The sequence below is a fragment of the Balearica regulorum genome, chromosome 4, assembly GCF_011004875.1.
Source record: "Balearica regulorum gibbericeps isolate bBalReg1 chromosome 4, bBalReg1.pri, whole genome shotgun sequence".
Lineage (NCBI taxonomy): Eukaryota > Metazoa > Chordata > Aves > Gruiformes > Gruidae > Balearica > Balearica regulorum.
Genome location: NC_046187.1, coordinates 32169604 through 32182326, shown reverse-complemented (window position 1 = coordinate 32182326; position 12723 = coordinate 32169604). Strand labels below are relative to the sequence as shown.

The 12723-nt window shown below is 43.6% G+C and overlaps 1 protein-coding gene across 2 annotated transcripts in view; it reads right to left on the bottom strand.

Moving 5' to 3' along the window:
- LOC104643098 (alpha-synuclein) overlaps window positions 1–7540 on the bottom strand; it is a 72674-nt gene extending 65134 nt beyond the window's left edge. The window contains exons 1-3 of one of the 2 annotated variants that reach the window (XM_075751614.1): window positions 7301–7540; window positions 6897–7023; window positions 5408–5553 (exon numbers count right to left, since the gene is read on the bottom strand). In XM_075751614.1, the coding sequence (XP_075607729.1) occupies window positions 5408–5528 (121 nt within the window). In that variant the 5' untranslated portion in view covers window positions 5529–5553; window positions 6897–7023; window positions 7301–7540. The remainder of the gene's footprint in view (window positions 1–5407; window positions 5554–6896; window positions 7024–7300) is intronic. The other variant, XM_075751615.1, reaches the window with a different exon arrangement.
- Between the last annotated feature and the right edge of the window lie 5183 nt (window positions 7541–12723).

Below are 12723 nucleotides of genomic sequence, written 5' to 3'. Positions count from 1 at the left end.
TTATAGAGACAGAGTTTATGGCTCCTAGTTTATCAGCTTACCCTAGTCTGCCTGAGATAGATAGGATGATTTTCTTTTATTACCAAACCAGAAATTGCCTTATTTGTAATGCAATGTTTTTGCCTGTATGTCACTCAGTATTTGAGACATTATAATTTATACTTCTGACTTTGTACTTCTAACATCTATATAATTTTAGCTTAACACTATGTATATAATCATATACAAACTGATACAAGCAGAAATATATTAGAAGAAAATGTATCAGCAGAAATACATTAGAAGAAAGCAAGTCTGTCCACAATTCTTTACAATAATACAGTTAAACACTGAAATAAAACACAAGTTCATTCATCAATATGTCTTACTTGCTGCTAGCACCAATTTATGGAACTTAAGCAATGTATTTTTGGGACCATCAGATTGATTTCAGCATTGAAAAGCGTCTGTTGTCTATGAGCTAGAGCAGAAGAATACTCCATGATAAGTAAGAGGAAAAAAAATGTTTCATCAAGTGACATGTTCCTTTAACTAGCAAATGAAGAGGTTAAACAGCTGAGAAATCTTTCCGCCCTTTATTCTGTTTTTCTCTTTTTAAAAAACGTGTTTTATCTCAGTGAAAATATTTGCCATTGAAAGAATTGTCCATTTGATTAAATCCAAGGTGTTAATGCCTAAGGACTTGTTTTATGACTTTGGTTCTCAATCTTGTGGCATCATGAGACCTAGGGAAGCAAAGCACTTTGAACACATGCTGGAATCTAAGCAGATGATGGTTCTATCGACTTCTAGGAAGTGTCTAAACACCATTTCAGGCTTACAGTGTGTCTATACTTAACATTAAGCATATGCTTTTAAACGCATTGTTAGAACCTGGCCAGTATCTCATTCATCTCGTTGAAGTTATTGTCCGCAAGCCAAGCCACTAACACATGGAAACCTGTGAACAGCAAGTACTCAGTTCCCTAGGGCTGGTGAGCGCTGGATGGTACGACAGAACTCTCTGAGGACCTCTGCAACGCCTCTTATCTGCAGAGGGGCATACACAAGTTGATTCTTACTTCACTTACCCTGACGTAACACCGCTATAACCACAATTAATACAGAAATGCTGGTCTCTTTCTGTTAGCAGAAGACAGGCTTTTCTTTAGCGAAAGCCCGGCTGGCAGACCCATACAGAACAGAGGTACGTATAGCCAAATCCATAAATTGGCAAAGAACCAGCTAACCGGTGGTCCAGACCTTACAGCGATGTTACAGCTCAATACTATCTGCCCCACTACTGCACACTTGCATGGAAGTAGCTGTTTCTGCCATCACAGCTACAACAGGATCTAGAAGTACATTAGGATCTGCCTGAACAGGCTTATAAATACAACAGTTGAATTCTGTAGGACAACAATTCTGTAGGCTGGCAATGAAGGAAAGCTGGTCATCCACATAGTTTCTGAGAGAAACTAGCTGTTTTCCATTTTGACATTCCCAAAACATCAATAATCTTGCTCATCATACCGTGCATAACGGGGGAATGAAGGAATCAGAGTAGGGATAATACAAAGACCAAAGGACCTAACGCTGGCTTGCACTCCTTAGGCGATGCAGGAGCAATAATAGTACATGGTAATGTTACTTTTTCTGGCTATAATACACATTTGTGTGAGGGGAGGGAGAAGCCAAAACCAGAATTTTTGCCTTTGTGCAATAAAAAAAAAATACAATAGTCTCTTTTCATTTCATTATTTATTATCATCACTGTCATTATTCCAAAAAGAACGTGTATATCAGCACTCTTCTTGAGAGACAAACAGACTATCCCAAGCAAGCCTTCCCTGAGATTCAGGTCACTTAGTAAGAGATGGTTAAAGCCAAGGAGATGTAAGCCCCAATTAGGGGAAGGAGAAATCATCGTCTAAGGAAAACACTTGCTCTCAAGTGCTGAAGCCCATTATGTTACCAGACAGACCTTGAGTCCCTTGACTACTCTGCTGGCTTTTCTACTACCAAAGGAAAATAAGAAAGCTTATGGAAAGAGAGTGCAGCAGAGGAATTGGGATGGTCTTGCCAAATAGGTCATGACTGCGCTGTTCTACTCTAAGGCCATGTGCCAGCTAAGCACAGGGAGTAGTAAACAACTCATCTGCTAGTCACTCTGCTCCTGATAAACTATTCCCTTGTTCTGCGAGGGTATAATACATCAAAAATGATCAGACTGGAAACTTCCATTCCTGAGCACTGAACATGCACTCAAGAGTCAATCGAGCAAAAACTTCAGCTCCCTGGTAGCACACACAGAGCTCAGAGGAGCTCTTGAGCAGTACGTCACTAAGAGTGTGCAAGAGCATCCTTCTTACTCTCAGTTCCTGGTTTCAAAGCAAGTGGGGTAAGTATTGCTAGCCATTTCCTCACTGCTTCACACCACCAACTCTTGAAGCATACATGGAGGCATAGTTTTAAATTTACGGCATACACAATGCAGCACAGGACTGCTGAACCTCAGTCCTCCTTTCTAATCAATGATCAGGCCATTGTTTAACACCAAGAAAAGTCCTGATGCTGTGCTTGTATGAATCAAGACAGAGACACTGATTTCAGCTGGCCAATGCTGAACAACATCAGCAGAGGAATTTAGGAAAAAAAACCCAAACCACCACCTGAAAGCATAACAACACACTATAGACTGTATTGAACGGTATCTGGGGTATTCAAGAGCAGGACAAAGACAGCGGACTGAGGGAAGAAAGAACAGACTTCAGCATGGAGAGGGAAAAAAATTCTCAGTTAATCCTCTAAGACGCCACTCTCCCTCAGAGCGCTAAGTTTCCCTCTGTGCCAAAGGGAACATTTCTTGTGCCAAAAAAAAAGAAGAAAATAAAAAAAAAAAGTTACAATGGCCATATTTCATCCCAGGCAGCAGCTTTTGTTAATAGAACTCTTACGAGGTAGAATTCTGTTACAATCTTTCACATAATAGCTAAAGCAACCTGGACAGAAAGGTCCAGATGTTTCCCGTATTTACTTAAATTCCACTGATTTCAGTGGGAGACCCTATCACCTAGGGGATCTGGACCAAAGACTTTGCATCTTATTAATTCTCCACCAGCAATGGAAGGCTGAATGTTATGGAGCCGACTGCTGAAACTGAAAACGATTAGCAGGTCCCTCTCAGCCCAATGTTGTTAGGTGCTTTTTTGCAAGATGTCAGGCAGCTTTCACAGCATAATCTGGCTGTGAAACTTGTATCTGAAAACCCAACTATAGACATAGAGAGGGAGAAACCTTCGGGAGCTCTAACGCAGCGTGCTGCTCCTCTCCTCTGCTCACAAAGGGGTTTCACCACCTTTTGCACTGCAGCCGTTATCAGCCTACAGAACCAAGAGATCATCGCACCAGCCTTTGCTAACGCTGCTCAGGAGAAGGGCCGCCCCTGCTGTGTGCTTGGGAAGTAGACAGAGAAATACCCAGCTCCTCGTCTGCCCTTACCCTACTTGATCCTGTTGAAACTTCAGCTGGGGAAGCTGTGGCTCCCTACAAGCAGGCACGGGCAGGCACACACCCAGGCACATGAGCTGCCACAGCTCCTGGAGACAGCTTCCAACCAAGGGCTTTTTCACCTGCATGACTGAAACTGTGCATACAGCTCTTTCCCCCTGAAAGGCAGGCATCTGCTGTGGGAAGGATCCTTCACCATTGGTACATTCACATGCATGGGTCCCTGTCACGGCTCAGGGCTCCGCTGTCCTCGGTATTTTGTTCTTGAAATAAATAGCAAGCTTGCCCTCCAAAGTTCAACCTCAGCAAAAGCGTCTCTGAAGACAATAAGAAATCTGTTGCCTTTGGAAGCAGAACTAGGTTCAAATATTATTACAGTCTGGAGAACAGGTCAGACACAAAGATTAATTCAGTACACAGTGCAGGTTTCTAATACAAATCAATCATTGACTCTAGAAGCATGGTCAGGAACTACAAGAAAAGAAAATAAAAAATAAAAAAAGAAAGCCCTACTCCTGAAAAATAACTTTGATATCAAGCACAATGTACAGTGAAAGAACACCTATTTTGATATACTGAAAATGAGCAGACGCTCATTTTAAAATAGACTCATCTTACAATTAGTTTTTAAAATGACTGCCATCTCTGTTGGCAAGAGTACCGAGCTTTGCTATGGCTCAGCGGAGAAAAGTGTATTCCAAATGAGTAGTCCAAACTATCTGGAACAGAAATAATTTGTTACAGACTGGCAGTAGCCTGCAAGGGCAGAGGGAATCCTGAAAAGACATCAGAATTGCCGAGACCTCCCATTTAAAAGAAATAAGAAATGCCTCCAGTTTTCATCTCGGTTTAACTTCTCTTTGGTATCTGTGCACATCTCCCTAGTTACACACAGCATCCACTACAGAATTGACCTGCTACAAAATCAGCAAAAAAGACAAGACCTACAGAAAAGGGTATCTTTTCCCCTCCATTCTTTTATAAACCAACTTTGATGAACAGGAGAAATAGATCCTCTTTTTTTTTTTTAAATGACTACTTATTCATATGGTCTTGGCAGATTCTTTTCCTGTGGATGTTTCATGGCAGCATTTGCAAGATAGTCCTCTAAAGCCTGATAAATGCTAAGTGGCAATGATGATCGTGAAATCAAAGTACTGATCTGGGATTTGAAAAGAGTTTTAGCCCTGGCTCTGTGGAAGGCTCTCGTGTGGCCTAGATAAGTGACTTAACTGCTTTGCTACCTTGGGGTCTACCTGCCCTACACCATTAACTACAGTGGCTCTTCCTTGAGAAGTCATGGAAAATATCGGCTATGGATATGCAATAGTAAGTACAGAACATGAAGATAATTTAAAAGATGAGGAGGTGACACTTTGCCATACAAAATGTTACTGTCGACATGCCAAGCAGTAAGCATGGCTTATGCTCAGTTCCTGAATTAACCTCTCAAGTTTCTTCTCTTAAAAATCCCACTTAAAAACCACGTGTTCTATGGGATGCTGTGAAGCTACCTTCCACTTCAGCTTTTACATCTTTTCTTTTTTAAATTTATTTTTACTCTGCCAACTACCCCTTCAGCCTTAACCTAGCAAACTTCTTGAATAGAGTGCCAGCTAGTGAGCTGTACTGTAAGGCACTTCGTACGATACGACCTCATTCCGTATGGCATTACAGATGTGGCTCCACAGGGCAGTAATGCATAGCCAGCACAACACCGTGACATAAGTACCAACATTTGCCTTCAAAGAACCGGAGCTCTGGAGGGCACAATTCTCCTTTTATTTGTTTTGCAATGGTCTCCTATGACTGGTTAAATTTTTTTTTTTTTTTTTTCTTGCAGAATAGGTCTGATGAGGATCCAGCAATGAATGCCAGGGTACACCGACCAGCAGCGCGATCTCTGCTGCCCACCTACCCACGTAGAGGACGCCTTCTTTCGTCTTTCCTGCCGCTTCTGCCACACCCTGCTTGGTTTTTTCTGCTGCTGCTACGACTCCCTCCTTTGCCTTAGAAAGTCCTTTCATGAACACATCCATGGCTGAAGAATTTCTTCACACAGCTCTAGAGGAAAAATAATAGGGTACACTTTCAGTAAGATTTTTTTCCAGTTTTTTATCCCAGAAAGGGAAGAAAATTTTATTCAAACCAAATGGGATCACAATTACTTAAAAATTATATTGATACCCCCATATTATGTAGCTTTCATCCACATCTCTACTAGCAATACACAAATACATCTCTGTATGTGAGGTTGCACTCAGTATTTCAGATAGAAAGAACAGTGAAATCATGAATCACCTTTACATTTTCTCACATGTTGCCGTACATAATGAGTTAAATAGTGCTGCAAGAGCAGTTCCCTCAATCCAAGAAAGGCTTGGGGATCCTCCTTCCACAGAATCCTACAGAGAGGTTGCTGATAATGCAGGTCTGGCTGGAAGATGGATTCATTGATACGGTAAGTCCCTTTCTTGCCTACCAAGGCATCATTTCCTCCAAAGGACAGTTCTGTTCATGTGCTGATTGCAAGATTTAGCCCCGTGATTTGATGATACTCCACCTCTCATCCAGAGGAAAAAATTATCTTAAAGAAACACCAGCAACTTAAAAAAACCCAACCAAAAACCAACCACCTTCTAAATGACAAATGTTCACTTGTTATAAGGAGCTGCCATTAAAACCCAGAAGGACTGGAGCAAATAGAAAATGCTGCTTTTCCAGTAGTCCAGCATTTTATGCACAGTCCACATCACTCCTCTGGAAATTGAGTTTTACCGAATGGGTTCTTTGCGTGTATCAGGACTGAGAAAAGATTTTACTAAAAAGCAAAAGCAAGAATGCAGAATTTTAAAAGCACTGCACTAAAGCTACCAAGTGAGTTCTGTGGCAGCTATGCAACCCAGCGCTACACTGAAACTACTAAAATAGTAATTAAAACCAACAAGTCAGGGTCCCTTCAATGAATCTGTTATCGATAGTCCTTTCTATTCTTCCACCCACACAGAAAGAAGTGCTGCCTGTTATTTTCTTTTCTCTGCCAGAGGCTGAGTAGGAGGAATGGATGTCTAGGAAGGCATCTGGGCTGCTGCAGCTTTCTACTAACTCGTGATGAGCGTGTGAAGAAAGGCAGTATTTGTGCTCCAGCCAAACTGCCTCCGGTACCTGTCACCCTGAGGCTGGAGTGCCTTATACCCACAGAGACAGGGGGAGGCAGGCCCCAGCCCAGGGGACCCTCCGCCTCCCCCACCAAGAGGGTCCCCAGGCCTGTCCCCAGGCGGGGGGCAGCACCACGACCGCGGGCGGGTGTATATCAAATAACGCATAGGCACCTGCAAAGGGAGGGAGAGGGCAGGGCGTGGTGACCATATGTATACATACATATAGAGAGAGAGAGAGGCACCTACCGAGGAGGGCAGGGCGACGCGACCGTACGGGCACCCGCTGGCTCTGGCCGACGGCACAAGGCGGCCACGGCGCCCGGCTTCTCCTCTCTCCCCGTGCCCACAAGAGGACGTTCAACAGGAAATGTATCTATATATAAAATATTTCAGATATTTTCTCTCTATATAATTCTATGCGTGTATAAGGTACATACAGGCACCCCTACGGCTACACAGACACAGAGAGCCCAGCCCTCGGCAGCACCGACGCGGAGCGGAGCCGTTCACGCCCGCCGCGCCGCTCCCTCCCCGAGCCCGGAGCGCCCCGGGGGGCCGCCGCCACCCCGCCGCGGAGCGGAACGGAGCGGAGCGGCCCCCGCGCCCCCAGCCGCTACCGGAGACGGCGCCCACCCCGCCCCGCCACTTACCGCCGGCCTCCTCCGCCACCGGCGACCGACCCGACCCGTTCCGAGGAGGCGTGGGGCGGGGAGGGGGGGCACGGGACGGGGAGGCGGAGGGCGAGGCGCGGAGGGGCCCGAGGGGAGCTGCCCCTTCTCAGCACATCCCCGAGGCGGGGGAGAACGGGCCGGGTCTGCTGGCGCCACCCCCGACGGCAGCCCCGCAGGCGGCGAGTGTGAGGGAGAGGCAAGGGCGAGGGGTGGAGAGAGGATGCGCCGCGGGAGGGAGGGAGGGAGGAGCGGAGGGATGCAGGGAGGCTAACGCCATGCTTCCCCGCCTTCTCCCGGCCCACCCTCTGCCGGGGTTTGCGCGGAGGGGCTGCGCTCCCCCCCGCCCGCCGCCCGGTCACCCGCGCCCACCCTCTCGCGTCCTCCGTGGGAGGCGTGATAAAGTGGGAGCACTTGTTCCATCGACGCAGTCCAAGAGAGGAACAAGAGTAAAAGGGAGACCGGGAGACTCGGTTCTCCTGTGACACTGCACGCTCACCACTCGCTCAAAAGACTGGAGCACCGCATCGTAGAAGAAGTGTAAGGAAGCTGTTGATGGTGGCTGCAGTACACCTATGTTTTACTTCACCTTTCACTTTGCTAAAGCCTTACAAAATCTGCTCAAGCATCTAGTTGCTTTTTCTTCTACTTCCATAGCTTTGGCCATAAGTGGCTGGGGTTCGATGCCAGTGTTCTCACAAGGTTCACGATCCCAGCTCATTTTTTAAGTGCGGGACGTGATGCCCTTGCAGCTGTAATTTGAGTCGTGACCCTATTGCACACAGAAAAAAATCATCCCTAATCAGGAACACTATGAGAAACCCCACCTTACTCCTACTAGATTTGCCCGACCCCTACACACCTCTACTAGCATCCTCCACCATATACTCCGTGGCCTCTGCTATTCAAATCTTAATCTGATGCATAGAAGTCGGGTTTTCCCCAGAAAAGGAAAGCTATCAAAGCTCTCTATTTTGGTAGCAGAATTTAGGCATGAAAAGCCAAGATCAGTAGGAGACAAGGCATTAGAACAGATGGACCTTAGGCTTCAGTACATCAGTTCATATGCTGTATAAAATCCTGCAAGACCTACAGAAACAGTTTGTTTTTTATTGCACTCCAGAAGGAGAAACAGAACACGGTATAGATGAGATACAAGGTTGTGAGCTGCAAGGAGCATCTTTCATCCATCATCTTGTGCAGACAGCTGATGCATCCCTGGTTTTTGTTTTCATTCTGAACACGTAGTGCAGTCTTCCTCTTGTCAGGTTTCTTCATAAGCCTTAATATTTCTATTCTGTTTGGTAAACTTTGTTTTGGTTCATTCCACTACTAGTTGTAATCAACCAAGCATTCAACAATACATTTTATTTCTTATTTCTTTGGGTAAGAAGGTGTGGACTGAGAATACAAATCATTCCCTCGTAATTCTGCTCTCAAGAAAAGCCTTAAAAAAAAAAAAAAGATTCCAGGAATTAAATTACACAACGTGCCTCATCTCATTCATCCCATGCAGCACATTCATACTCACTAGTGCAAGAACTAGATGTGGTATGTCTATTTCCTCCCAGTTTGGGGGAGAGGAAAATAGGTATAGTTTCAGACAGTAAATCAAAGTGAATCAAAATCATATTCTTTCCACATGTTGTTAACTGGCCCAGCAATTTATATACCTTAGTATATAACTTGGCTCAGTGAAAGCCACTCCCTCAGTCATTCTCTACTACCCAGGCCAGTAAACTTAGACCCAAAATCAGAATTCAAGTGAATATTTCACTCCTTATGTAAGTATTATCTTCCAGGTTTGAAGAAGCCTTTTGTTTCTCTAGCATGCACTCGATTATGAGCATGAAATTTTGCTTTTTATTACGCTGATATAAATCTGGATAGACTTATTTTATTTAATTATGTTGGCAATAACAGAGAATCTAGTATGATAAATAACCATGTATATTTATGGCTCTATTTCTGAAAACTTTACAAAGAAGAGCTCAGATGTTTGCAAATCCTAACTTTTGCAAGGGTTCTCTTTTTGCCTTGTGTTTATCAAAGGGAGGCATTATGTTCTGCTGTTAAACACAGCAACAGCTTGTCAGTTAATAAAGTCATGCAGCTAGAAATAGAGAGGTAAAGGCACGAGGGACAGTAGAAATAAAGCTTAAAATTTCAGCTGTAGTTTTCAAAATAGGCAACTATTAAATTCTAAATCAGAGGGTAAGGGGCACAGGAGGAAAAAAAATAGAGTACAAATGTTGACACAAGAAATTCTTCATTCTGAAAATGGATGGGACTTAAGTAGAAAACAAAATTAAATATGATAGGGAATTAACATTGCATCTACAAGGTAGTTCTATTTAAACCACATATTGTCTACAACAAGGGGTGGGGTTTTTTAGGTCGTCTCCTCAGTACTATTAGTATCACAGTAAGTTCTCCCCTGAAGCCTTTCCTGTCTGAAGAAAGGATAGTAGCGAGCAGATTGCCCACTGATTGCATTTAAAACAAATCTTTATTTAATGACACTGTTTACTTTGCATGAGCATCTAGAGCAAAAATCAATTAAGTAGTAATAAAAACTCCTTCAATCCATCTTGCGTTGCAGGCTAACTTACCAGTTTAGTTGCTAGTGATCAAGTAAATCTACTTTATCACTATGAAAAGAACAATTATTGACAATTGAACAATGGTGCAGATTAAAACTGGTGAGAAATTACTGTCTTCAGGTTAAAAAATTCAAATTTAAAACTCTTCATGTGGAAACACTGGAAAGGGGTGCTTCTTGAACACTACATATGAAATTGAAAGCTTTCCCCTTTTTATTCAAAGTGTGAGTCACACAGGCTCTCTGTGTTACCACAGAACAGATAGGTGATGTTACTCAGAGAAAGGTACCTTTGAAAACCTGAAAAGCTGCAGTATGAAAGGAACCTGTCTTAGGGCAAGCTATTCACAGGTAACATTGATTATTCCACTGCAGGGTCTTTCTACTGATTGCAGATAAGTGGAAAATGGTCTTAATTTGATAAATCCGTTAACTGTGTGAAACAGTTACTTTTTCATGCAAATATATTTCAGTCTTTGGATTTCTTACAGAACAGTTTACTACGTGCATTGCTTTAGAGGCAACTGGGAGTTCAGACCATTTTCATAGACTCTTGCATCACAACTTTTGCATTTCTTTTCTCACTCAGGCCTCCTTGTGGGCCATTGCTGTCGTCACTGACCATGCTGTAACTACCTGTGTGCACGAGCAATTTCTGACAACTCAAAAACATGCTCGATTTCACAAAAAAAGTTGAATATGACCTCTCATTTGCTTACAGGTAAGCCTGAGGTTTAGCATGTCATTATCTTAATACTTAGCACGCACATAAGTGTTGTAATGTAACACTCCAGACCATGCACGTGCCTCACTTGCATGGTGTTTCCAGTGATGTTTGCTCAGCTGAAGGTTAAGCACATGTATTAAAGCCTTTGTACAATCAAGTTGCAAGTTATCATTTCAGAGTTAGTTTTCCAGTGGAAGCATTATGTTTATGAATTTTAAATCCATATCCATTATTATGCCGCAGTTGCCATTTCCAATTCATTCCTATTGCAAAGATTTTTGCTTGTGAACTCTTTTGACAGATGTAACTGGGTGCTGACTATGGACTGGGTCACTGGATGTCCACTGTCATGCCATGCAACCATTGACAAGACACACAAATGGAGCTGAAGCAGGTTTGTTTGAAATTCAGATTGACATTCTCGATGTCTTTGTGCATAAAGAGTCCTTCATCTCAGATCAAAACCAGAGCACAGATATAATACCTCACAGAGATAAACCTCAATGACCAGACCTAGCTCCAGCCTTTATTCTTGTTGCTTTTCCTCTGCTTCTGATTTGCCTGTTCTGACATCATGTTCTTACTCAGAAACCTCATTTCTCTGCAGTTCCAGCCCTTGTGTTGACATAGTCAGATCAGACAACGGTCCTTCCTGATCTCAGCTCCGGTGCACACAGCACAGCATGCACCATCTCATGTCTGCAAACTACAGGCCAAGGCCAAGCCATGTCCGGCTTCAGGCCAGAGCATGTCCAGTGCAGGTGGATGCGTCAGAGATCTAACTGAGAAAAATGTGCATAGGTGGAGACCATGGAAGAAGGACGGCTTCTTCCCTAAGTCTTAACATTTGAAGAAATTAGGCTGGAACTGAAAGCATATCTGAAAAAACCCCCACATGTATAGCTCAACTGAGGTTGCTGAACCTCAAATTCCTTCTTCCAAACATGAACAATATAAACATTCTCAAAAGAAAAGTTCACCAGAGTATTTTAACATAGGTAAAACATAAGGGGAAGACATATGAGGAGAGGCTGAAGTCCCTTGGTTTGTTCAGCCTAGAGAAGAGGAGACTGAGGGGAGACCTCATCCTGGCCTACAGCTTCCTCACGAGGGGGAGCAAGGGGGCAGGCACTGGTCTCCTCCCTCTGGTGACAAGCGATAGAACCCGAGGGAACGGCATGAAGCTGCAACGGGGGAGGTTTAGGTTGGATATCAGGAAAAAGTTCTTCACCAAGGGGGTGGTCAGGCACTGGAACAGGCTCCCCAGGGAAGTGGTCACAGCACCAAGCTTGACTGAGTTCAAGAAGTCTCTGAACAACGCTCTCAGTCATGTGCTCTGATTCGGCTGGTCCTCTGTGGAGCCAGGAGTTGGACTCGATGATCCTCATGGGTCCCTTCCAACTCAGGATATTCTATGATTCTATGATAAGATTTCTTCCCAAAAGCTACTCAGGCATAGCTCAGCCATTTTGGGTGATTTAGTATGTATACATATAGGTATATGTGAGAGAATATTTACAAAGTGTATTATATATTAAAAATGTTTTAACTGAGACAGTTAAATATGCCAAAAAAACCCATGTTGGAGGTATGTACACACATACACACACATGTGTATGTATACATATATTTAAGGAAGGTTGATGTATATCTCTGACCTGGTAAATATCAGCCCAACTATGCCAATCTTGACATAACTCTAACCAACAGAAAGAAGGGTCTCATAGCTTTATACCACCTCTGTTACAGGCAAAACCTGGCAAGACTCAAGTTACAGAGACATCACACCTTTCAGAGGCAATGGTAACTTTTCATAAATTAATTAATTTATCTAGGCTCGAAATTCAGTGCTGAAGGGCAAAGCAACTCTGTCTGTTGCACCTGGGACATTAAGCAAAGCTGTACTCGGAAAAGCAACAGCTTAAGTGCCCAGAAGGCCATCTGGCAGCATGTTTCTACTCAGAGACACCCAGTACATCAGATGAGGCTGACCTAAGGGTGCCTGGCAAAATCAGTGTTGATGATTGTTCTTTAAGATGTTTCCCGTTACTCAGCACCAATGGGTTGATTGTAACA